Source organism: Rhagoletis pomonella, unplaced genomic scaffold, assembly GCF_013731165.1.
Source record: "Rhagoletis pomonella isolate Grant_MI unplaced genomic scaffold, Rhpom_1.0 Rhpom_scaffold_00010, whole genome shotgun sequence".
Classification (NCBI taxonomy): domain Eukaryota; kingdom Metazoa; phylum Arthropoda; class Insecta; order Diptera; family Tephritidae; genus Rhagoletis; species Rhagoletis pomonella.
The window spans coordinates 22,316,451-22,344,042 of NW_023458564.1; the positions used below are offsets into that span (position 1 = coordinate 22,316,451).

The following is a 27,592-nucleotide window of genomic DNA, read 5'->3' on the forward strand; positions in this document are numbered from 1 at the left end:
CCCTCATACGAAAGACATTATATTTTTATATATATAGATTAAACAAGGAGTACGATGGTATAATTTTACATCCCTAATTTACTGGTCTTCACTACGCAAATTATCTTCAAAAAGTTCAACTGTTAATAGCTAAGTTAGCTTTGGGACAATCTTGACCATCTTATATATAGAAGTGTTACGCCCGTTTCTTTAGCTTTAAAATGACGTTAAGATGAAGTATCTGCGATGCACAGAACCCTTAATATAACGATTTGAATTAGTACATGATTAGTCAGAATCACGAAAAAGTGCATCCTTTGACGGATCATATCTCCGTAGAGAAAAAAATTAAAAAAAAATTCATCGAACACGTGTTAAGCTTATTTCATGTATAGAACCCATAAAAAAATTTAAGCCAATCGAAAGTGTGACACCAAATTTGATGTCCGATATGAAAAACAATGTCTCATCTAGATGCATTTCGGCATTAAAATTAAAATTTACAAAATTGTCACCTACCTTTTTTGGAGGTTTACAACAAGGTGGCAACTATCTGCAAACTATTTTCAAAGCACAACCTCTTTCGTCTGACATCCATATCAGGATATACATACATTTAAATTTTCTGCCTTTATTTAAGTCGAACTTGCTTTTTGAAACAGGTGGCAACCGTTCTACATATAATTAAGAAATAAAGCCTTTTCAAAACTTTTTTGATCGATACTCATAGTGTAATAATTGATTTAACTTAAAATTAATTTGTATTTAATTGTTTTATCAGGTGGCAATTCTTGTTGAAAAAATAAGAAGTTATCGCACATCCACAGGCCAAGCCCTCTATCTTGATACCTGATTTTGTAAAATCGAACGAACGCTCAGATATACCAGTCGAAAGGAAAAAACTTGAATTTTTGATTAAAGAAAACAAAAACAAAATCATTCGAGCGGTTTTCGAGAATTTTGGTAATAAAAAAAATTAGCAAATTTTTCAGCCATTTTTTTCCTTAAAATGCTCAATGTTTGTTGAATCTATATCAAATTTGTACGCGGTAATATTTCTATTCCTTCAAAGAACCTACATCCCGAAAATGAAAGTTATATCTGCAAATCATAAGTTCCTAGAGCACTTTAAAGGCTCAAAACTGACCCCGAATTAAGCCAATATTTACCGTTGTTTCTACGGCACAAACCGAATTGATGTTGAGTCTGTCGACAGGTTTGGAATTTTATCTTTGAAACGCCAAACTTTTGTTTGAAATCACTTCATTAGTTCTCGTGTAATAAGCGTTTTTGTGAAGCTCTAAAAATAATCGAAACTTAAGACGTATTCTACGTCAAAATATGACAGAAATCGGACAATAAATACGATTTGTAGTAATAACTCGATTCCAGCGCCACCTCCACCACCACCATATGTACACATTTATGTACAAATGACAAAAACCATAATTCGCTAACTAAGAAAACGTCTTTGTTTATAAAAAAGAATATTGTCCGTTTTTTTTTAAATATCATCAATCAGTCGCTCACCCTACTACGAGCATATATGTATGCACATATGTTGCAAGTAACAAGTACTAGTTTACCAAAGTGCTTTTATGTTGCGGAACTCAACGTGCCGATCTTGTATGGCAAAAGCTATTCGCTTTATTGAGTTGTGACTAACAGTTGAATAGCCACTGGAGTATGTGTTTGTATTTACATACATACATATGTAATTTGAAATCACAAACCGCACTGTTGGCTCGCTCAGCTGTAGATCGGCTAGCTTCAATGCATCGGTGAACGCGGCTGTGAATGGAAGTGAATATTGTGAGTTTACACCACAAATGGCGTGTAATCTGTGACAGAGCAAAAAGTGAAATCGTGCAAAGCGGACCTTCGAATGGAGATATGTACCTACAGCATCTGAGTAGTGTTACCATAAACACAGTGCCAATTACTACCAACTAATTGTTTCGCTTTCAGCTACAAGCCCAGTTTAAATTTAAGCTTTGTTTAAAATTTTTATTCAGAAAACAATAGAAAATGAGTTCTTCTTTAATGTGTGTTACAATTACATATTAAAAGCCGGTATTAGATTAAATGAGCAATGCGACAAAAGCTTTAATGAGTGAGTTTAATGAGACATAGAGTTAAAAGTTTAATCGCTAATAAAAGATTTTAAATGTTGGTAAATTAACATAAACTAATAAGCGGCCAATTGCAACTAGCATCATGAGTACTACATCGATAGAGGCAGCGTGCATAGTGATTGCAGCAGATGAAGTGGATACCGTCAATGGAAAAGTAAGCCCAAATTATATGCAATTTACATACGTACTTATGTATGTATGCATGTTTACTGTGGTTCAATTAGCCGTTAAAGCACCAATATATGCTTTAAAGTGATTGTTTGTTAGTTTATGCATTTATGCTTGTATGTGGAAATGATAGGAGCTACATACATACATGCGTTCATATTATGGCTGAAGGCGAATTTTGTGGTGTCCCACTTAAAATGATTGTTTGTACAATCTTGCTTATATGTATATGTACATGCATATGAAGGCGTCCACATCCACACATATGTACTTACTGTATACATATTTATGCCTGCATATTGTTATATGCTGACCGAAGTTTGCATTTCTGTATGCCTGAAGTTAATTGTTGTATGCCACATATCCGAAGTTGTTCAGTTCATGAGCATGTTACACATACATATGCACACTTATATATCCATATGTGCATACATACATATGTACACTATCTACCTTGCCATTTAGCTATTATAAAAGATGTACCAAACAAGTTTCCGCAATACTATATTCAAACATATATATATTATATTTTACGCATTCTTCGCTAAATCTGCTTATCTTAAAATATAGTTTTTTCTTTAATTTCTGCTTGTATTCTTTTGCAAAGTAACGATAAAAGTTATAAAATACAAAATCATGTTTGAACTGCCCTTTACTTAGTTATGCTTTTCTTGCAATTATTGGCAGTGCCCGCGATTTTTCACACCTCCTAGTTTGAGTTATGCTCTTTTACTTGCTATCGCTTTGTTTGTATATTTTTCTTAAATAACCAGTTCAGTGAAAAAACATTGAGTTCAGAGTACAAAAACAAACCAACACAAGCGGCATTATCATGTCAATATCCACACGAAATACCTCGTACTGAAGTTTTATTCCCAGTTAAAAAAAAAAAAAAAACAAATGGGTAAATGTCATTTGTAATAAAACTGGCTAATATACTATAATTAAGATCATGTTCATTCATTTTGTTTGTGTTTTGTTGTTGTTGTTTGGTGCTAATATTTAAAATAGAGCCTTTGAATATTAGCTTCACTCAATACTTACAAGTCTGCTGCGGCATCCAACAAAAAGCCGTAAAAATATTTCATACATATAGATCTTTATACATATGTATATTTAAATTCAAATATTGCACGATGGTCACAAAATCAAATTTTTTGGCAGAAACTCGATTTTTTTTATTATTTTGGCAAAATGGCATATAATTTCTAATAAAATATATCCAACGCACACAGAAATCACAATGATGAAGCTTAAAGTACAACCCTGCATGTGTATGGAGCCGTTCAAAGTAACTATTTTATCACTGCAACTTTTATTGCTGAAACGACATTGAATCCGACGAGCTTTGGGCCACAGCTTCCAATTTGTTACCTTCTTTATCTAAACGCTTTGTCGATGGCGAAATGATTTTTTTTTTTGACGCAGCAGCGACATCATGAAATTGTATGCGTTTGATATAAAAGAAGAGGAAGAACCCTATCTGTCACTAGAAAAATATAAGTAGGTTTAATCTGGTCCCAACCACAGTCGTCGCGTAGCCCTGTCGTCGCCAAAATAATTGCCTATAAGAATAAGTAGGAAAATAATTTGACAGCTGTGGTCCGTGGCTCGTCGTTTTCATTGTGTACGGGCTATTTGTTTTTTTTTTGGCTAATAACTAATTACAAACTTTGAATTCATAACAAGTCAGTTTTTTCTTAAAAATTTGTATATATAAAATTCGTTTTTACTGTTCGTGTGTTATCGCATAACTCAAGAACAGCCCAACGGATTTGCTTTGTTTCTTTCTAGGTGCATATCTGAAATATCAAAAAACAAAAATTTATTTTAAGTAAGCCGCTATAATGCTATTTCACTGAAAATGTATAATATTTAATACAAAAAAAGTTTTAATAGGGTTGCCACCATTGGAAAAAAATCCTTACATATAAAAATGAATTGCTGTCGTGCAGATAAATGTATCACTGGATATCGTAAGCGTGAATTGTTATTGAAAATGTTGGACAAAAATATAATTTTAGGCAACACGAAGTTCGCCGGGTCTACTAGTGCCTATAATATAAAAACTATGAAATATAAAACACAAGGTATCTAGAATACACCTACATATGTACGCGTTATCGCGGAGTATATGCCTTATGTGCGTTGTTTCCGTTACTACATACTACATAGCCAAATATCCAACTAACCCAAGCCAAAAAGAATTTCTGATAAAAAAGCATATTTGCAATCATGACATGAGTAGTCCACTTGCAAAGTGCGCTATGTAAAATTTTTTCGATTTTTAGTTTTTGGAGGATTACGTACCAATATTTGTAGTAGTTTCATGTCAAAATCTTTTTATATTCGGAAAAAATAGCATCAAATGTTAACTGTTCTTCCAAAAGTCGCTATCACACTTATTTATAAACTTTCAAAACTATACATCTTCTGATGAATTTAGAAAACTGCTTTTGGGTCGTATCGACTGTTAATGTTATCTTATGTCATGTTATGTTATGTTACAACTTTATAAGGCTCTTGTTTATCCAAATTTTCAGGTAATAATAATAAAAACAAAATTAATTTTAAATGTTACTTGTTGTCGTAGTCGTTTTTTCAAATGTATGGCTTTCTATTATAGAATCACATAACGCTGTTTGCACGTGGACTACTCACATGAGATTAAAGTAGGAACAATGTGAAAAAATAAATTTGTAAGAACAAATTTTGATTTTGTCGCGAGTAATTTGAATTAATTTTCCCACTTGTGCGCATATGTAAAAAGCCAATCTGATTGACGAGCAGTTTTTGAATATATCGGTGGTCAAGCATTGCTTTAAATTTTTATAAATCTTTTGAAATGCATAAAATAGTTTAGTTTGAAATTCTACATGATTTTGTGAGTATAAAATTTTTCGAGTGCTTACTTTAAAAAGATATATTTAAAAAGGACCTAGGAAGTGAGCTAAATATACTTCGGACAAGTAAACATAAAATATGCGTGTCATATCTCAATTAGTTCCAGCTGCGAGTTCAGCTTCTATTCTTCCTTTTGTAGACCCACCTCCTGTAAAATTTATTGAATTTTTATTGTAGAGCTGAAGGGAAAGACTCTAGTGTGTACATAAAATAAATAATAATATAATTGTACATAAAATAAGTAATATGCAATATAAAACGGAAATTAAAGAAGACTTAGATATTAATGACACGCAAATCTATTAATCACATTCAAAGTTCAGCTAAAAATGGACGCTTCTCTGGACGAGATCCGTTCTCGATGACTTGTCTTAGCTTAGCTTTTGTTGTATAAAATGTAGGTAAAATGAAAGCTGCAGTGTAAATTCATATCGTGAAAATAATTTGGTATGCAGGTGTTGTAAATATTTTCGTTTTGTCATTTTTAAAATGCAGAAATGGGAACTTCTTTAGAAATAAAATAAATGTGCCTGTTAATTTTGCCGACAGTCGTAAAATTTAGTACTTGGAGCCAAAAGGGTTGTGTAGAAGGTGGGCGCGGTAACAAGAAATTCTTTATTATCTTTCAAGTTGGAAAATTCTGGCTTAAACGAGCACGGCACGCCGAATTTGATCAAAAAAATTTTTTTTTTTGAATTTGCGCCTGTTTCTAGAATTACTAGTCGAAACTGCAAACCGATATTTACGATCTATCAGATTTATGCTTTACTCGTTAAAACCAGCATATGAGGATGTAAAATGAGCTTTATTTGTTTCATATGAATATTTTTTATACTTTAAATAAAATGGCTTTATTTAAACGATGGGAAGCTTTCGTATTTTCAAAGCTAATAAAAATAAAAATAAAAATTAAAAATTGGCTGTGGCGGGCGGGAAATCCAATAAGCGTTTCTTTGAAAGCTGACAACTACTCACCCCTTGTTCTTGTTCCGCCCCAAAAATTTCAAAACGGTCTTTGAACTGCTGCAAAAGGGATACAGAGCTGGACGATTGAAACTCAGCTAGTTCCGCTGTCATCAATGTTACTGACAAAAGAAACACAAATGTACTATATTTACTATTTTCTTAGACCCTCAAACAAATAGCAAACTGTTTTCGTTTATTTAATATGTATTTCTCTGGTTAATGGGGCAACTGCTAAAATTGGTAACATTAATTCCGTTGATGGCATTGAAAAGGCCGGCAAAAATAGAATAGGAATGTATATTGTATTGAGAATATTGGAACATTTTTGGGGATAGTTGGACAACTGAAGATTAATATTCATGATTTGGTAAATGTTTAGTTGGAGATTATATTAACTATTAGTTTAGATTAAAAATATGAACACATGAGTTCATGGGCGTGCCAGGTAGGGGCTGGGGGGTGCTCGAGCCCCCCCCCCCCCCCCCCCTCAAAATTTCCTTTTTTTAAAAAAAAAAAAAACCCCCAAAAACCCATTTAAAAGGGGGAGCCCCCCACCCCCCCCCCCCCCCCCCTAAATTCCATTCTGGCTACGCCGATGCATGAGTTCCTGGCTAAAAACGACCCCTAGAAACCCGCTGAATTTGTCGAAATAGCTTCCAATTATACACATTTTGAGTTCTAAGACGATAATAGATTTATATTGAAAAGCTTTGACGTTCGAATGCGATTTGCTAATCCGCTATTCAAGATATAGGGGGGAGTCTTTGAAAAAATGTCTATGGACATGTTGAGCAACTCATTTCTCTACTAATATCATGTAAAGATGAAAACAGTTTTTTTGAACCGGTCTACTGTACATACGTATGTATGTACGTAAATATATCACTGATCACCAGAAATATTTAGTTATGCGGTGATTTTTGTTTTAATTTCCAATGCTTTTCATTATAAATATTTTTCGTAACTGTGCTTCAAACTTGATAGAACTGTAAAACGGTCTTCAAATTTCAAACTTTTTAATCAGAGTTTTTTATAAATAAAGAGCATGTGTAAAAAGAGTTATGAAAAATCAGCGCGATCAATTGTACTAATGTTTAATGGGATATAGAACTGCATACTTGTAACTCCGATTTAAAATATTGAAGTTTTTATAACAGTTAGAAACGTGAATTTATATGTTAATGTTATAATACTTATGAGCCATCCTTAAATAAGAAATTTACGAAAACTATTTCGCATGAAAACCATTGTGAATATTCAAAATTCTATATATTCTCATTAGATGCCGGAGAGTCTATGTATTACATTTCAATATATATATACAATATAATTTAACGTGACAAATAAGCATTCAATATATCACCGTTTTTCTCATTTTTTCACACAACTTAGTTTAGATTTTTACTTGTAAGTATAACAGAAATAGTCATTATACGTAACAAATATAAATTATTTTTAAGAATAACGGTTTTAGAAAACGAAAATGGTGTTCATAATTTTAAAGCACAGTTTGCCTTAAAAAGTAAATCAGTGCAAAACAAATAGCTATTTAAATATAAAATGAAGTATTTTTTATTTACAAAATTGTATGCGTACTTATTTAATTACAGTATTTAAAGAAAATACTCTATACTATACTTCTTGGAACCAGCTCAAAACTAACCACATTTGTTCTAGCCCGGAGGTGACTCTTTTTGAACATTGAGTTCCGATAGATGAAGAACCAGTACCGTCCCTTTTCAGGCTAGCTCGGCGCAGGTTCTGATCCAGTTTGATTTGCTGCAGGGATCTGTGCATACACGTGAAAGTATTTTATCTTTTATGGACTAACAAAATATTTAAAAAAATTAAATATTTTACTACATATATACTAGGGCGGGGCAATTTTTTTTTATTATGCGAGTATAGCATAGGAGTATTCTACGCGTAATTCAAAGCAAATTTGGCTGAAGAAACCATAGGTCTATACTCAGTTTGGAGTTTGGCGAATTGCGTGAATTGGTTTCGAAGGAAATGTCAAAATTTTCACTGTTGGGCCCTCTGGTGGAAGTGTTAAGAAAAATATATGTAAGTGCATATCAAAAAACCCCTTATAGCATATTTTTATACAAAATTCCATCATTACTGTACGACACTACACAAAATGCTAAGAAACCTATTCTCGCGATTCGGTAAGCTCCAAACTTCGGCAAATTTTCTTAGAATTACACATAGAATCCTTTTTATGCTATACGTGATTGTCGAAAAGATCTGCCATACAAATTGACCCGCCCTAATGCGTACATAATTATGTATATGTAAATCTACCACAATGTTTTGGAATCTATCACAATTTTTAAGGCTTATCTACAACTAACAAATTTTTAGAGTCCGCACACTGGTGATAACCAGACATTGAACAACCGATCCTTAATCTATTTCATGTACATACATACATACATCTTAAAAGGGATGTAAAGGAAACATGATTGCCTATGTATATATAAGTTATAGCCTTTTTTCACTCAATATAGAGTTCAGTCTTTCTGAAATGTATCACATTAGGATTTCGAATGACCGCAAAACTGATGCGGAATTGAATTTGGTTTTCGGAAAAATTACCAAAACGCTTAATAAAAACAAAATTGCTTTGATAAATAGGTATAAAAAATGAGCAGGAAATTAAGTTACTCATACGCCACGAGTAACACGCTTCTCTGCTCAGATTTCATACAAGAAATCTTTGCGCATTTTCATTTGATCACTCATTATTTCGTATTTATCCATCGATTTTCTTCATCAGTAAGTTGATGTTTTTTCTAACAGAACAAGTTTTAGTACAGATGCAAAAGTTTGGCACAGAACCTGTTATTATTTTAATTTTTCTTCTGTTAAAGTTTGTTTTTTTTCATGTTTTCATAAAATAATAAAAAAAACTGGAATGATTAATTAATTTTTCAGAAACTGTCCTGTCGGAAAGAAGAATTTCATCCGATTTCATTTGCCGTAATTTATATTAAGATTTTTAAGATTTTTATATTTAAGATTTATCGCAAGATATACGTGATTAAAAGGAAAAAATTTTTTCTTTAAGCTGAATAACGGTACATTGCAAGTATCTCGAAAACGTATCCATAGAAAAAAAATTAACACGTTTTTTGGAATCACCGAGCAATTCTATATGGGAATTGGATAGTGGCGTCTGGGGAACAAAAACTAAACTAAAATGCGTGATCCAGTGTAATTAGCCTTAAATAAAATAAAACGAAAATTTTTAGCAATGATAATTATTTATTATGGTTTGATAAGCGGTTGCGTTTCTCGGCGGCTGTAGCACCAGCTTTTGAAAAAAGGCGCTCATCAAGCACTAGGATTTCCAAAATTTTCTAAGATATTTATAGTGCATTCAAAAAAAAATCCGAAAAAATATATTACACTTATATATGGAGTATTTTATCTAAAAGAAAAAGTAAAAACGCTTTTTTCGAAGATACAGCAAATTAAAATTCTAAGAATTGATTCTGAGCAAAAGTTACGAGCGAACAATATACCAAAAATGACGTTTGACCCTCCCAATTTTCAAACGAAGCAGCAGTATATTCTAAGAAGAAACACACAAATTTTTGTAAATGGAAAACTAATTTCGTTCAGAAAAAATTATAATACACTGATTATTTTTTTAAAAATTTGTAGGTCAAACGTCATTTTGGTATACGTCTATGTAGTTTGTTCACCATTTTTTAGAATCGAACGTAGAATTCGAATATGCCGTACACTTTTTCGAAAGTAAATTACTCCGCCCTAGTATACATACTCCTTATTTCTTTCTTATGCATTTCTTTTATTGATATGACTATTGACTTTGCCAAGCTTCAACTTCGTGGCTACATTAGTTTAATTTCTGCCAAAAAACATTGAATTGGGACCAGTGTGCATTGTATGTATATTAATACATATTTGTACACACATATGTGTGTATGTATGTATGTATGTATTTGCATTCGGCATTTGTATAATTCGAAATGCTAAATTGCTCGCTTTAGCGCAGTCAATGGCTTCTTAGCAAAAGGGCAAATCGTAGGCTACGCATTGATAATGCAGCGCGGTGTAAGCAACCAAAAGCACTCAAAGCCTGTTTGTCGTAATGCTCCAATACAAAAATATGCAGCTCTGTTCTAGTTAATTATTGAAATGACATGTTTTCTTTATCGCCGCTAATTACGCGACTTAATAGTAGGGTAGTTCACGAAGCGATGATGGGGATGTATTGAATTTTGAGAGTAGAAAGAAAAAATATTGCACCGGTGAGGGACCCTCCCGGCTTTCAATAATGCAAAAAAAAGAATGCCTGAAGATACTCGAGCGCAACAGATATTGATAGCGATGACAGAAGACGGCACAAATTTACACTGTAGGTGTGCATGGTGGGTGGTGTGGTGCGGAAGGGTCAAACAAGGAAGAGGAAAAAATTTGCTCGAGCGCGTCCGGCATTCATAAGATAGTCATATTAGTCCAGATATGAAAAATTATGATTTAATGGCTCTTTATATAGCGAATCTCGTAAAATCAAAGTTCCATTCTTTGTGAAAAATATAAAAAAATTCCTCAAAATTTTCACACAAATTTTTTCCTTTTTACTAAAAATTAAAAGCAAAGTTACAATAGTTCAATGGGATTTAGAAATCTAGGAGAAAATGGTTCACAATCGAATGTTACTTGTGCGTTTACGTGAATGAGAAGCATCCCCACAACCCCTTTTCCATTACTTACCACTTTTCGCCATAAGTACGGTATTGATTACCATATGTGTCGAATTTCAGGACGTTAGCGTAAGCGGTTCCAGAGATAAGCTATATGAGAAGTTCCGTTGTGTGTGGATGGTGACACCCCGCCCTTTCCAATGCACTTGCAATATATGCATCAGTTTCCCAGCGTAATTGGTTTTAGAGATATATTGTTTTTTTTACGTTTTAGTCTGTATAAGAATTTTAGGAATATCCCGAGCTACATACCGAGTAAATTTTTGGTCGGAATATTTATTTTCAAGATGCTGGCATATGTTCCAAATATGAACTAAATTGGTGCAGCCAGGGGCGGCGGAAGACGTGGGTATGGTGGGTAGTACTACTCACCTGAAAATTTTTTAGAAGAAAAATAAGTCAAATTAAAAGTCCTGAAGAGTATTTTCGGAATATATATATCATGAAATTTTTGACCAAGTTATTTGCTCCTTGACAAGTAGATTTGATATTGAATCGGCAAAGATTTATAAAACTTTAGAAAATATCTTTCTTGATTTGAGGAAAATCGTCTCGTTTTATGATGGTGATTTTGACTAATGCAGACTCAATAGCGATAAAGATATGGCTCTGGGCATATTGAGGCGCAAAGAGCAAAATCCAGGATCGGTGAAAGATGTTGTGCAATTTTTGAGCGAAAACGAATTGTGTGTGGGTCTTGTTTCTTAATATACAGGGTTCGAAATTAAGACACCGTTGTGAATACCCCAAATAAGTTTTTCTAACGAAACCTGTTAACCTTCTCAATTACATCGACAACATATTTTCTTTACCTGTATACTCTTGCTACCAGCAGAACTACCCACCAGGACACAGGGCGTTTCGCCGCCCCTGTGTGCAGCCGTTTAGTAGTTTAGTGAAATACATTAGGTTTGTATAGTAACTTCTCCAGTAAAAGATTGCAGCGAGAGCGTAAAAGCAAAATAGAGCGTAAAATTGAGAAGAGGAGAAAACTAGCAGAAAAAGTTATTGAACACAAAACTAGTAAAAACTTGCAAGTGAACAGTTTTTGCACTCTTTTGACATTCTGCTGCCAACATTTTACTATTTATAAATCTGTTTTTAACTCTTTGTTTTACACACAAGTACTTAAACAATCCAGTACATCATTAATAATTTGATTTCCACTCATTTTACTTTTGTTTACGCTTAACCAATTCAACAAATGGCAGCTTTTGACATTCACTCTTCTTCGTCTTCTGCTAGCTAATTCCTGCTAGTAAAAGTTGCGTTCCCTAACTCGAAAGAAATTGCAAGAATTTACAGGAATTTACCAGAAAGCCTTTTGGCAGTTTACAGGTTTTAACCCAGACAAGTTGGGGAACGTAACTAAAAATTTCACTAGCATGAATTTGCAGCTCTCCCGTGTTATTACGCTCTCCATTCGGGGCGTTATTATACACTTTTTCAGTAAAAACTTGCAGGCTCTACTACAAATTAGTACTGACTATTAAAATTAAGTTTGTGGTTAAATCAAGACGAAATTTTGAGAACAATCCGTTGCTAGCTCTAAATATAAACAATGACGCACTGGAAAAAGCTAATACATTCAAATATCTAGGAACAATGAACGACGATAAACTAAGAAAAAAACTGGATTTTATATTTTCAATTAGAACTCTAGCAATATGTAAATCGGTGAAAACTGCATTTAATTCCATGCATCAGTTTTTGTGTGATGCTCTTACCAACATACAGACAGACATACCAAAATTTTAAAAATTTTAGATTTGGCTTCTGTTGATCTAATAAGCCCCCTATTAATTTTTCTTTAACATCTATTATGTACAGATATCGGCCTGTTGCAATTTTATTATTCTCAAATACTTTCGTTTGATACCCATATGGCAACATTTAGGTAGTCTTATAAATTTTGACTGAATTAAAGTTTTCAAATAAGTGGCAACCCGCTTCAAAAATATTTTCAAAATCCCCTTTAGTTTAATGTCCGTATTAAAATATTTAATTTATTCTACTAATTTAAATGAATAAACACTTTTAAGCAGTTGGCAAATCCCCTAAATATAATTTTGGCATTAAAATTTCCTACCGTCTTTAGTTTGATGCCAATATTGCAATATTTAATTTATGCTTTTAATTAAATTAAATTAAAGTTTTCAAATAGGTGGCACCCTTCCACAAAAATATTTTCAGCTGTAAGCCGTTATAAACCTCTTTATTTTGACAGCCATATTGCAATATTTACTTTACCATATCAATTGACCTAAACTGAAATCTTAAATTTAATTTTTTCTTCTATATTGTAAACTAGATCTCTAGCGATACATCGGTGAAAACTGCATTCAATTCCATGTTTACGAGTGATGCGCGTACAAATATACAGACAGACAGAGAGTCAAAAATTGTTTATTTGGCTTCTGTAGCTCTAATAAAACCCACCATATTAATTTTTCTTTAATATCCATATGGTACAGACATCGGCCTGTTACAATTTTATTATAAGTATAGATATAGATTTCATTTATTTTATCACTTTAATACAATCAAATTTTTCAAGCAGGTAGCAACCCTCCCTAAAAATATATTCGGCAGTAAAATTTCCTAAACTTCTTCAGTTTAATACCCACATTGCAATACATATTCAATTTATCTTATAAATGACATTAAATTAAACTTCTCAAACAGGTGGCAACTCTAAAAAAAATATATTTTTGGCTGTAAGCCTTCTTATTAAAGTTATAATATATCTAAAATGGCGACGCTGGCAAAGTAATAAAAACCACAAAATTAAAAAAAAAAATAAAAAATAAAAAAACTATAAAACGAGCACAAAATATAAATAAACTTTAAAGGTGCAACATGACCTTTGGGCTCGTTTTATAGTTTTTTTATTTTTTTAACATTTTTTTTTGGATCTTATTACTTCGGCAGCGTCGATTTATATTAAAAAAATTTGAATACACATGATAAAAAATTGTATGAACTAAAAAGTCTTCTTTCCTTTTATCTATTTCTATTACCAACAGTCTATTGAGGGGTACCAAGGTCCTTGTCTTGGCGAAGAACCAAGCAGTCCTAAAAAAGCTGAAGCCAGCAAAGAGGGAGCCCATACTACCATTGATGTTGATAGGGACCAGCCCAGCCAAATTGGTGATGACCATGCATCGGCGAGATGCAGTAATGGCATTAAGAAAGACGGCTGTATGAATTCTACAGCACAGCAACAAACCGATGTCAGAACGCAGGCCAAGTCCCAACACGAAATTATTTTAGTGCTCACAATAAGCATCGCAGCAACATTCGTTGCGCTTCTTTGGTATTTCTTTGGCTGGATGTGTGGCGTGCCCGCAGTGTTCGCTGCCGTATTTGCGGTTATGTTGGTGGTGTTAGGATGGCGTTGGTTCTACATTGCTACCGTAACAACCAAGCGTGATACTAAGTGAGTTATTAAAAAAAAAAATGTTTTTTGTTTTTAAATTTACATATATTTTACACAAGTAAGTAATTCTTCGTTTTCGGTTCGTTTTTTTAAGGGCGTTGTGGTCTTATATAAGACTGCTTCTACTCATAAAGCAGTATGAACGCAAGAACCTATCGATAGGGGATGTATTTCAAAGGAATGTGGAGACTCATCCTGATAAGGTGGCCATAATCAGTGAAACACAGTCATGGACATTTCTGCAACTGAGTGAATTTTCCAATCGTATCGCTGAAATCTTCCACAGTCACGGCTATAAAAAGGGTGACGTTGTTGGCCTCATGTTGGAGAATCGCGCTGAATATGTTGGCATTTGGTTGGGTCTCTCAAAATGTGGTATTATAACCGCCCTTATCAACACCAACCTAAAGGGGCCGTCGTTGCTTCACAGCATCACGGTGGCTAAATGTGCTGCGCTCATATATGGCGAGGATTTCTATGATATGATTGCAAATATTGCGAGTGATATTCCAGCGAAATTATTTCAATTCAATAATGAAATTAATAAACCAGTGCGTAACTCAGCCGAAGACCTAGCAACTCTACTACAATCATCCGCAAATGACAAAGCGCAACCCTTCAACTCCACTCAACATCCAAATCACCACGATAAGCTGATGTATATTTACACCTCTGGCACCACGGGTTTGCCAAAGGCAGCAGTAATTTCTCACTCAAGGTTTGTATGATATGAAAAATTTAAGTCATTTGATAACATACATATGTAGGTATGTTGTATGTATGATGTGTGAACCATCAGCCAATTCAATATCACTTTCATTTGTATGTAATGTGAAGATTTTCACACTCAAGTGTGATTTGGAATCCAATTTAAATTTTCTCTGATGGAAAATACATACCAATATACATAAATGTGTTCATTAAGCTTAAATACCATATAAAACAGCTGTTCCAACCAACCTTATGGCCAACACTGTATTCGATTAGTGGTGCCACACCATAACACCATAACCATAGTCATAGAGACCAATTGAATTTTGGTTTTCCGCCATAACCATATCAGCTGATATCTGAAGTGCGTGTTGCCAGACGTTAAAAAAAAATATTGTTCACTGCCAAAGAATTGGCTAAGTGTAGAAAATTAACCATTTAGCTATGCAAAAACCAAAAGTGTGGCTCGATAGAACTTCTCACGCTGACTTCAACTGTACCAAAATTATTTAGCGCAAAAATATCACGAAGATATATTAAATTAAAATTTTTTGATTTTTGAAATATTAATATCTTATGAACTACATAACCGATTCAAAAACGATGCCAAAATAAAGACAATTAATTTATCTTTCTGTTTATGTTCATAATTTATATGCTTTATTTTATTTTTAATCGAAAAATACTAAAAACCGAAAAGAAATTACGTATTTTTTCGTAAAATAACATTTTTTAACAAAATTTCTTGATTAATGCAAAAGAAATTTATATTTTTAAGAAGGAAAAAGTTATTACCTTTAATTTGATGTACATATTTTATTGTAATCTGCTGTTGAGGTTTAAGAATTTAATGTTAATTTAGTGATAGCGAAATAAGTTCTGCGCAAGTATCTTACGATATTACACATTTTCCGCATCTTGTTCCGCGTCTACGAAAAATCAGCTGCTTGTGGTTATGGTACCTCAAATCGATGATAGTTAATGTGGTTACGGTTATGGCTATGGCGTTATGGTATGTCACCACTAATTTAAGCTTTAGATTGGCTCTTTCCCTATTCAGAAGAAAAAAGTTTGTAATTACCCACACTTGAGTGGTAGCTAAATTCGGAAATATTTTGCAATTATGAAAATCTCTGCCGTTCCTCGCAATAAGATATACATATCTACAGTAAATAAAATCGTTTTTTTTTTAGAAATTGAGGCGTGATACTTCGATGAGATTTCGATACAAAAGTAAGTTTGATAACAATCCATGGACCCTTAGAAGGATCTTGGTAAAATGCATAAGTCAGAAGTTAAGTCGGTTAGAAACTGAAAAATTTAGTAATTCAATAATGATCATAGAAATACTACTCAAATATTCCTTTTCATTCGAAATAAGCTTTGAAACCAGGGTTAATTACAAACATTTTTCCCGACCTAGCCTAGCCTAGCTAGCAAGCATATGTATACATATACGCTTTTCTTATTTCCAGATACATATTTATTGCCGCTGGTATTCACTATGCACTATATTTTAAGAATAAAGATATATATTATACTCCTCTGCCACTATACCACACAGCTGGCGGCGTTATGAGTATGGGACAAGCGTTGCTGTTTGGCTCAACCGTCGCCATCCGAAAGAAGTTCTCAGCATCTGGTTACTTTGCTGACTGCGTTCGCTTTAATTGCACGGTAAGAAAAATGTTGCGTTTTTTTAATAACTCTTATAAATTTAAAGTAGGTTTTTTGTCTCTCATTTTTATGTCATAAATATGGTCAGCGTACGGTGTCGCTGCAATTTAGATTAGCTGCTCCTATTACACTTTCTGACGTCAGATAGAAAAATTTGCACGACACAGAGTCGCATTGTCTAAAACCTCGCTTGACCTCTAAATGCTCGGAGCTGTTCTTTCAAATTTGTTCTTGTAGGGAGCAACGTAAGTTTTGCAAAATTCTTACCAGACTTCCACTTCCGCCTTTGCAGGCACTAGCTCTGAAAATGAAATAATTTGATTAACACAGGGACCGAAAGTAACAGTTATTTTTTTTCGATGTTATAAAAGTCCGGGGGAAAATATTGTCGTAGAAAAATTATCAATGATCCTTTGATCCCAGGATCTCCTAGACAAGAATCCCAGATTATTTTTATTTTTCGATGAATGCCTTAAATTTCTAATGGAATTTTCGCGCCATATTCCTTCTCTCTAGCATTTCAAGCTCTTCGCATTCACGTCTTTTTTCATTCCTCCTCTTATCTAGGTATAGCTCATTTCGCACACGATCTTCAAAAGTGACACAGCTCAAAATTACACGTTCGCCAGAAAATGCGAAAAACTACTTCGTAGCACATGCTAACCATATGTGCAAGGGAGACTTTACTTTAGGCTTTTTCAACAAATTATAACAAAGATTTGCTCTAGCTTTTGCTGAAAGGTATATAAAAGCTCTGTGTAAATTTTTAGTGCATAATTTCAATAATGCCAAATTTTAAGTTGTGTCACTTTTGAAGATCGTGTGCGATTTATCACTCGCGTCGTTATAGGCCGCTTGTTGGTCGATGTTACGGTACGGGATAAAAGGAATATGCGACGTTTTTGAAGATTCAAGTAATCCTTAGTTACTTAGTTAGTTCAAAAACTCCTTGTTGGGAATACATTTTTTGAATATTGAAGCTCCCGTCCTTATTACTTTGAGCTTTAAGGTCGAATTTGGGCAATTAGTTCCCCCTTTGGTAGCAATTTCCGGTTTAAGAGATAACCACATTACCGTCGTTGCGAGTCAGTTGTCCTAAGAGGTATTAAGAGGACAGCGAATCTTTCAATTCGGGGCCCCTTAAGGAGCAAGATGTATTTTCAGTAAATGACTTCTTATGTACAAATACATATAGTTTCAAAAATACGAATGCCTTCGTGAAATGCAGCGCAACACCCTTCTTAAGGAAAATCCATACGTATCGATGTACATATATAACTTGAAAGTTACGAGAGGCACATCTGATGTGTGATGCTCAAACCACTTATTAGAAGGTACGCGTGTCTTTCTTTAAGTCTTCTTCGCTTGTTTTAGTTCTGAAAAAATCTTATTATGAAGGATTTGGTAAAAGATTTTTGAAATAAGCTATGATCTGAAGCGATACGAGATCATTTTCAAATGTCGTGAAACTGCAAATATATATAGAACACCTTTTCTGACAGTGTTATACCCCGGAATGTCCGTAATTCCATCAGAATGGGAAAGTATAGAACAACGTTTTGTACACAAGTCAAGTTTTTCGCTGCAATTCAATATTAACTAGCACTCGTTGCTGTTTTACTGCCTAAGTTCGCCTCAGTGACCACCCCTATGCATTGACTTGGGTTGTTTCTAGAACAGAATTTGAGAAACCATACTGATTTTTTATTATGTATATTTATATAACCTTTATTAATTTTCCCTTAATTTATTTTTTAACACATATCTAGATTGCGCAATACATTGGGGAAATGGCACGTTACATACTGGCTACACCTCCATCTGAGCACGATCGCAAGCATAAAATTCGTATGGTCTTTGGCAACGGTTTGCGGCCGCAAATTTGGCCTCGTTTTGTCGAACGATTTAATATTCCAAAGGTTGGCGAGTTCTACGGTGCCACAGAGGGTAATGCGAATATTATGAACAATGACAATACTGTCGGTGCCATTGGTTTTATTTCCCGTATTATACCACAAATTTATCCCATCTCTATAATAAAAGCTGACCAGGATACTGGTGAGCCCATACGTGGCGAAGATGGACTGTGTCAACGTTGTGAAGCCGGTGAATGTGGAGTATTTATTGGCAAAATCATCAAAGGCAATCCTTCTCGGGAATTTCTCGGATATGCCGATGAGAAGGCTTCAACAAAGAAAATTGCGCACGACGTATTCAAAAAAGGGGATATGGCATTCCTTTCGGGCGATTTGTTGACGTCCGATGAACGAGGTTACCTTTTCTTTATGGATCGCACGGGCGACACATTTCGTTGGAAGGGTGAGAATGTATCCACTAGTGAGGTGGAGGCCCAAGTGAGTAATGTTGCCAGCTATAAAGATACAATTGTTTATGGTGTTACGATACCAAACACGGAAGGACGTGCCGGAATGGCGGCCATATACGATCCAGAGCAGAAAGTAGACCTTGCACGTTTCACACAGGATATAGAAAAAGTACTGCCGACATATGCTAGACCACAGTTTATAAGATTTTTAACTAAAATAGATCTAACTGGCACGTGTAAATTGCGAAAAGTTGATCTGCAAAAGGAGGGATACAATCCAAATATTATTCAGGATGCACTTTATTATCAAACATCATCCGGGAGGTACGAGATACTCACTAGTGAAATTTTTGAAAAGATAAATAGAGGTGAAATTCGATTTTAACGATTTTAAGGGCGGGTTGTTATTTGTTCTAGTTTTTATAGCTTGTTAAAAAATTCAATATGTTGCACTAACCGCCAAAAAACGTAAGCGCCATTGTTTACAAAATTTCATTTGATGCAGTAATGTTCTGAGAGCGTCTAGATATTTCTGCATCTTTTTGGTGGTTAGGACTCGGTATGTTCCATAAGCAAATATGTAGATATTTTATACTATATTTTAATAAAGCACTTCGTAGACTTAAATTCAATGACTATTTTTATTAATAAATTTAAAAAAATCTCTCTAGTTAGTGAAAGGTCATGATAAGTTTTATATAAAAATTATTATAAATTTATAATTTTTTACAGAAAAGTCCGTTTTAGCTTCACATCACAGCAGGTTACAACAATAACTAAGGTGTTATAAAATCAAGAAATTAGTGCAGAAGAGATAGATAATTTTTCAGTGCAAATGTTATGATTCTTCGTACGACTCCCGATATTTGTAATCGACTGGTGCTTTGTTGATATTTCGGTAAGGCCGACAAGTACAGGTGCTGTTCAATAAGACTCGATGCTTCATACAAAAGCCTATTCAATAATAATACAACACGAGTGGCTCATCATAGATCTCCATATATCACTGTGGAAGGCAAAAAAAAACCTAGAGTGCGCATATGATAGATTTGATAGCTGTTGGCCATAAGAACAACGTCTCATACTCAGATTTACTAGATCAATTCGTGCTCTCGAGGAAACAAGTTTTGATGATGCAAAAGCTGAGTATAGCGGGGTATCTTTCATTATAACTACTATGCGACGCATAAACATCACCTGACAGATCATTCTCTACAGTTTACCATGATCCGAAGCACATGCCACAGAGCGGAGTATTTCTATTCATTCATCTATAGTTGGACATTATGTCCTACTTTGCCGAAAAAAATCTGTCAAATAACATTTTGTACAAAAGCCGGTTGTTGTTCGCTATGCAATATTCTCTGAGAACTTCATGTCACGTATCGATACCAGAGTTTTGCATATTTTAGTTGAGTAGGTATTGTCCAAACTTATTTGCACAGCGATTCCATACCGCCCAGAGTTTCGCAATTCTATTTTTATACTCTGTGCGACGGGGCCCACAGTATTTAGAAAACGACAGATTAAAAATTGTCTGCTTTAATTTGACTGCACTATAGAATCTATACATGACTGCAATTTTCTCCTTAAACGTTTATTTAATCTTATCTCATAAACAAAGATTAAGCCCTAGGTTAAAATAGTGTTCCCGAGGCATTATTTCCGATTTGATGTTCAGCAATATTCATACCATTACTGTTTTTATATAATTACCTCATTATTACATTAAACTTAATTAAATAAGCAAAAGCTAAGTATGCGTATCACAATTAACTAACACAACGGATTCAGCTAGCTTCCGTTTCTAATTCATTTTCAATCTAATTAAATAATACCTCGAAGCAACGCGAGCAGTCGATCCGTGCGGCACAAAGTCTGGTTCATCATAATAATGCATAGTTGGGTTTGACTTTGCAAAAAAAAAACTAACTAATCGTACTTAGCTGCGACGTACTTTGTAGGCTATGTGGGTCAGAATACATGCAACATTATAATTGCGCTATTATTATTTCAAGGCACAAAAGCTATACAATCAAATGCTTTTAATATACATATTTATGTATATTGCCAAAGAGGGGAGATCATTATATATTAGAGTAAATGGCTGCAAAAGCCTGAAGGAGAATAAAAGACAACAAATTCAATTTGAAGCAGCTCTCATTGAAACGAGTGTACCTTGAAAAAAACATTACAATACTGCACAATACGTATGCAAGCAATGAACGAGATAGAGAGGGTAAGATTATTGAGAGAAAGCTAGCTTTTTTATCTTTTAAATGTTCACCTAACCTTTACTTTATTTTTTTCGTGGCATGCCATTTCTAAATTTGTTTCATTGTGTCACTAGCTTTTCAAAGATTAAAAAAAAAAATATATTTCCTCCTGTCATACTCCGTCATTGCTCAATGTTGCGCCAACTAACGCCCACCAACTTGTTCCCTCTTGACTTTAGTCCTTTTTATTATCATTTCACCACTTCATCATTGTCGTTCGCATGCAACAAAGCTTTCCTCCCACAACCCTCCCTCCCATGTATGTATGCATCTGTTAGTTAGTTAGGAGAGAATAGCGTGCAAAGGGACGGCAGCTGTAATGTCAACCGTTTCGTCAACGTTGCCGCCATTAGAGAAAAAATATTATTCACAGACTGCTAGCACAATTATTGTTGTTCCCAGCATGGCAGGAAGCTGGCTGGCTATCAAAAGTGAGCAGCACCGTGCTGAGACGAAAGAGCCGGTAGCACGCTTACCACCAGTTGACGCCTGGCAACCCTGCAGATGGTATATATGTATTTACATACATAAATACCCAATAAACACAACGAATTCCCCTCGAATTCGAGACGAGTTCGTTTTCTCTGAGAGAACTATCGAGACGATACTGCGCGGCGATAGATCGGCGATTGCGAATTCGTAGGAGAGTCACCTATCGTTACCGAAACGAGTATTACGAGTTTTTCGAATCGTTGGCGTTTCGAGAAATTTTTTTCTTCGAATCGCTGGCGATTCATTCAGAGTCATTTATGTCATCAGCCACGTCAAGCACGCCCTTATACTCAGAAAATAAATATATTTCTCTCCACACATGATTTGGTAATAGTTACCAAATCTTGTTTTGAAAAAAATTTATTTAGGTGACTCTTGTCTGAGTGTTGGAGCACTCATAAATTATTTTCTTGATTGTGCCTCGAAGACGATGCAAGAAGCTTGCCCCAAAAAATATATTCGAGAAATTTATTTTCTCGACTTCGTCTCGATTGCGATACGATGTCGACCTCGTTTTGGTGTTTATTGGGTACATATTTATGTAGGCAGCTATTCAGCTGCCGCAATTGGAAGTCATAGGAAGTTATGTGTCGCTTTCAAATGTAATTGGAACTTCCGCACTAGCGTTTCATAGTTGTACTTTTTTTAATTTTCTTCTCATTTATGTATGCATGTATGTAAGTACATATTTATGTACGTATCTGCGTAAAAATTGAATTTTTTACTTTCCATTGACTTTATGGAAAAGTTGCATACAGCTCTTCTGTTCTCATGCTCCTTATGCTCAAATTCTTCCTTTGTTCATTTCGTTATTCCGACCTCTTTGTTTGCCATTTCGCTCTTTTATGGTACTGCTTCCCATTTCTGAGAGTGCAACTTGCATTTTTATTTTTTATTTAATTCTTTGTTGTTTTATTGCTCTTTTGTTCGGCGCTTATTTGTTTCACTTTTCTTCTTTCATTTACCGCAATTCTTGCTCATTTTTTTCAAGTGGCCTTCTCCTTTAGCTGCTCATTTATAGATTGTCATAACCACAAAACTTAGCCTATAGCTAAATGGAAAATTTAACTCGCTGATATCTGCATCTCTTCGTTAGCTAATGCACTGTGAATAGTTATGTATGAATGTGTATGAACATACCTACATATATATATCCGAAAGAATAAACATACACCTACTATGCAGAGAAATCCACTTGTTGCGAGCTTTTTCCCATTTATGGAAGTGAGTTTTTCCACGAAATCAAAGCTGGTAAGTCGAGTTAATAACTGATTAAAAAATTAACGGTAGCTTCATCCGAACGCATTTCTCACACTGAGAGGGAAGTAGATTCGAAATCGAACTTCATTGGAATGGCTAGTCGCACTTGGTTACGAAATCAGACTCATCATGGACGCGGGTTGTTATTCTCTTACTAAATGAGGGTTGCACCTAAAATGGAACGCATCGGCGGCCAAGATTTTTCTCAGCTACCTAAGAAGCTTTCTATGAGGCTTGAGTAGGCCAAAGGGGTACTACGCTCCTCGGAACTCGGTAGGATTTCGTCTAAGGTGGCGCGAGCTCGCCTCCTTCGGGTCCGCTCCCAAGATTCAGTCAGTCTACAGAGGGTGAAAGTTCCCTTGGCCGCAGCTGTCTGCATTGTGTACCTGAAAGTTGTCAAAGGAAGCTCGGGAAAACCTTCTTAATGCGGAAGAGCTACTTCAAAAGGATAGTTCGTGTCAAGGAGCGGCCGGCGTCAAACCTCCGAGTGTACTTCTTCCTTCTATGGAGCGGGAGTAAAAGTGAAGATTTCTCCATTTGTGCCACAACATCAAGAAGTAGAACACGAATTGGAGTAGAAGCTCGGCCAAAAACTTAGAAAATGTTGAAGCCAAACACATTTATTTATTGGAAACAAATACTATATACTGTTCATTACTAAAAAACATCTCTATATAGTATAAAGGAAAGTCGAGATTCTTTGTACGCGGTAATCTCGAAAACAACTAAACGGATTTTGACGAGATTTTCCAAAATATACCCTGTGTAGGAGAGTGATCTTTTTATTTAGAATTTTACTAGGGTTGCCACCTGTCTTAAAAACTATATGATCCGCACCGTTGGATTACAAGAAATGAGGTGCCAAATGAAATCGATTGACCTCTAGAAAAGCACGAATGTCTTATTTTTTGAATAGGGTTACCACCTGTTAAGAAAATTACTAGATTCAATCCTAATAAGCGTAGGCATCAGTTCTGCAACACCATTGTCAAATGAAAAGACTTGGCCTCTAGATGTGTAATAATCAGGGAACGGATTTTATGGAAATTGCCTTTTTTTTCTGCTAAAGAGATAGAGTATATTCGATTAAGAATGTCCACGATTTAGCTTTCCCTGATTCAATGTATACACATTTGATGTTGCCTTTTTTTGCCTTTTTTAAGATATTTGCCTTATTTTTGCCTTTTTAAGATATTTGCCTTTTATTGCCTTTTCTACCTTTAAAAAAGTGATTATAGCATTTACAATTTTTTTTTTTAAGATTAAAAAATATACACATGCCCATGCGGCTTGTAGAAGCGCAGGGACCTCTTGCCAAATTGGTGTTGGAAAAATTCAAAGCCGTTTTCTCAGCTAACGTAGGCTTGCAGACAATAAGGGGTGTGGATAAAATTGTGAAGGGCGAGGAAACGTTCCATATTTAAATTGGGCTCCACTTGTATCAACTTACGTCGAGCGCACATTTAGTACATTCAAGGCTTTTCTTCGCAAAAATCGAATGAAAATGCTGCCAGAAAACTTCAAAATGCATCTTGTGGTTCAATGTTACTACAACTGTACAGATTAAAGTTTTATGAGTTAGAAACTCGAAAGGATAAAATAGTCAAAGATTCAAAGTACAAATTTTTCATATAATGAAACTAGTTCATAGTTTTTCTCTTTTTACTTGTAATATAAACATTTCTAAGAAAATATATTTTTTGATTGTTCTTCGTATTTTCTGTCTTTTTTTAGTGCATTATTTTGCAATACCTTTTTTTTTGCCTTTTCCTGCCTTTTTCGCTATTTTATTTTGCCTTTTTTTGCCTTTTTTACAATACCTAGTGCCTTTTCCTGCCTTTTTCGCTATTTTATTTTGCCTTTTTCAGCCTATTTCGTTACTTTATTTTGCCTTTTTTATAGGTTTTAAGGTCCTAAAAATCCGTTCCCTGGTAATAATGTATTATTTTTCTGAGCAGGATTGCTACCTGTTTCAACAATATAAGATCTTCGCCGTTCGTTGGAAAATTAGATAACAGATGAAAGTGCATGGCCTTCGCATGTACAAAAACTTTAATTTTTTTGAGTAGAATTACCACCTGTTTAAAACTACTATCCTATCCTTACGTAGTATAAAACAAAGCCAAGTTTTTTTGGCTACGCTAATCTCGAAAGCTACTGAACGGTTTTGGATGAGATTTTGTTTTATATATTCTGTATCGATGGGGGTATTATCTTTAGTGCATAACATTTCTATAGGGTTGCCACCTGTCTAAAAACTGAAAAGATCCTTACGTTAAATTACAAAAAGTGAGATGTCAAATGAAAGCGCTTGGCGTCTAGATGTTCAAGAATGTTTTATTTTTTGAGTAGGGTTGCCAATTTTTTTAATTATAAGATCTTAACCGTTCGTTGGGCTAAAAAATGAGATACGAAGTGAAAGGATGTGGTCTCCGGATGTGCAAAAGGCATTGATTTTTTTGAGTGGGGTTGCCATATATTTAAAAATAGCCCATTTTTATTAATTAGATGCATGCGATTTTCACAGTTAATTCTATCAAAAAACAGCAAGTGGTCTTCAGATGTGCAATGCTTTTCTTTTTTTAGTGGGGTTGCCACCTATTTAAAAATTACAACCTTACATGTAATACGTAATGACATTTTTTATTAATTACATCAGAGTTGCGCAGTTCATTCATTAAAAAAATTAGATCTAAAAGAAAAGAGCTTGGCGTTCAGATGTGCAATAAGGTTTCATATTTTCGAAGAGGGTTGCCACCTGTACTATAAATTATAGGATGTGGGCTGTTCGTTGGACTAAATAGTGAGTCGTTAGAGAACTTGGCCTTCAGATATGCAATAAGGTTTTATTTCTTTGAATAGATTTGCCGGCTGTCTAAAAAAATATAAGATCCACGCCGTTCGTTGCATTAAAAATATAAGATGTCAAATGAAAGGGCTGGGCCATTAGGTATGCAATAATGCTGTATGTTTTAATAGGAACGCCACCTGCTGCGTATATATACTTACTTATATACACATTCAGCGCATGGCGAAGCCTCGCGCATACGAGGCCGGCTAGTATGATATAATTTTATAACCCTTTAGAGGTTTCCCTTACAATGGAAAAAGCCCTGACAACTTCTAAAAACTCAAAACATTAATGCACGGTGTGCATAGCTCAGTGGTTAGCGCTTCTAACTTTGCACATCGATGATGCGGCTTCGATCCCTGCAGAAGTCTAGAAAAAGAAGCCTGATGAGGTGGCTTTCTCCGAAATAGCAGCTATAACTTCTATCGCTTGGACTTTGTTGCTTTTTCCATTTTCCCAAAAAACCTAATCGTGGTACAAAGCTCAATAACAATATTGCAATAAATGTTTATAATAATTAATATAATGTTTACAATAATATTGGCAAAAAACGGGTTGGCCAATAAAACGTCCGGTTTATTCGATATTCGAAAAATCCAGATTTTTTGAAAAAACCCACATTCAGATATCCATAGTACCCGGTAGAAACCGGTTTGGAAAAACCGAGTCAATCAGCCTTATATTTAGTTCGCTTAGAAAATGGAAAAAAAATACTTGAATTAAAATTTTGGAATAAAAGTACCTAAATTTTAGAACTTTAATTTTTGCTTAGAAAGTATAAGTAAATTTTTTGCCAAACTCGTTCTTGGCACATAATTGTTGTTTCGTTTTTGTGTTGTTGTTATTAAATTAAAAACAAAAAACAATTATAAATTTTCCAACATGTATACATTCATACATGTAGAAGAATAATTTTTTCTTAAACTCTTGGCATGTCGACCAAAACAACTTAAAAAGCTCTTCGCCTTGTAGCCTTGCAGTTGACCTTGGAGTGCATGAACGTCAAAATCTGGATGTTCTCTTTTAGACAAGCTTCACTGATGCCATTTAAACTTTTTACCATGACTTCGCTGAAGTGTCATAATTTTTTCTAAATATGTATGTATCTTTATGCATTCCTATCTTACTGCACTTGAATACTTGAATGGACATAGAAATTGTGCATGCTTTCTTGCTTCGGCCACTGTAGGGCATGAATGCTCGATATTTACTGTCAATTAGTGCAAATTGTTGGACGATTTTTTGTCCATTTTTTGCTGTTACTCGACAGTGTTTCAGTTTATTTAAAAATCTCAATTGCATCAAATGTTTGCGGAACAGTTATCGTTGCACTTTGAAATGGCATTGGTGTAAAAGAGACTATAAAAAGCAAAGTTTTACAAAATGCAATGACAGAAAACAAATTCAGAGGCTGTTGTAACCATTTCACTTCATTTACACATAGAAATGCTGCCCAAGTCAAATGCACGGCGAGAAACAGAATATATTGAATAAGTATATAAATATGTAGAGCGATGGGGCAGAGGGACAAAGGACGCTGGAGAAAAGTTCGCCTAAGTTTCCTCTTTCTGCGATAGACTTTTATCTTAATTTCATTTTTTTTTTGCTGAAAATCATGTCTGCTGTCAAGTGGGTACACAAGCTTATCTTGCGGGAAATCTTCGGAAAG

General features: G+C 34.5%; 2 protein-coding genes across 3 annotated transcripts in view; one reads left to right on the forward strand and one right to left on the reverse strand.

Annotated features, from left to right (window-relative positions):
* LOC118746549 (transcription initiation factor TFIID subunit 11-like) overlaps positions 1 to 27,592 on the reverse strand; it is a gene marked incomplete in the record, with an annotated part of 121,739 nt that overhangs the window by 14,036 nt on the left and 80,111 nt on the right.
* Positions 1,738 to 19,671, forward strand: LOC118746165 (long-chain fatty acid transport protein 4-like). Of its 2 annotated transcripts, XM_036479966.1 has the most exons (6): positions 1,738 to 2,092; positions 2,176 to 2,268; positions 13,918 to 14,330; positions 14,425 to 15,048; positions 16,517 to 16,718; positions 18,488 to 19,671. In XM_036479966.1, the coding sequence occupies exons 2-6, from the start codon at positions 2,197 to 2,199 to the stop codon at positions 19,427 to 19,429; spliced, it is 2,253 nt and encodes a 750-aa protein (XP_036335859.1). In that variant the 5' UTR covers positions 1,738 to 2,092; positions 2,176 to 2,196; the 3' UTR covers positions 19,430 to 19,671. The 2 variants fall into 2 exon arrangements, with proteins under 2 accessions (XP_036335859.1, XP_036335858.1); XM_036479965.1 differs by having other exon boundaries at positions 1,738 to 2,268.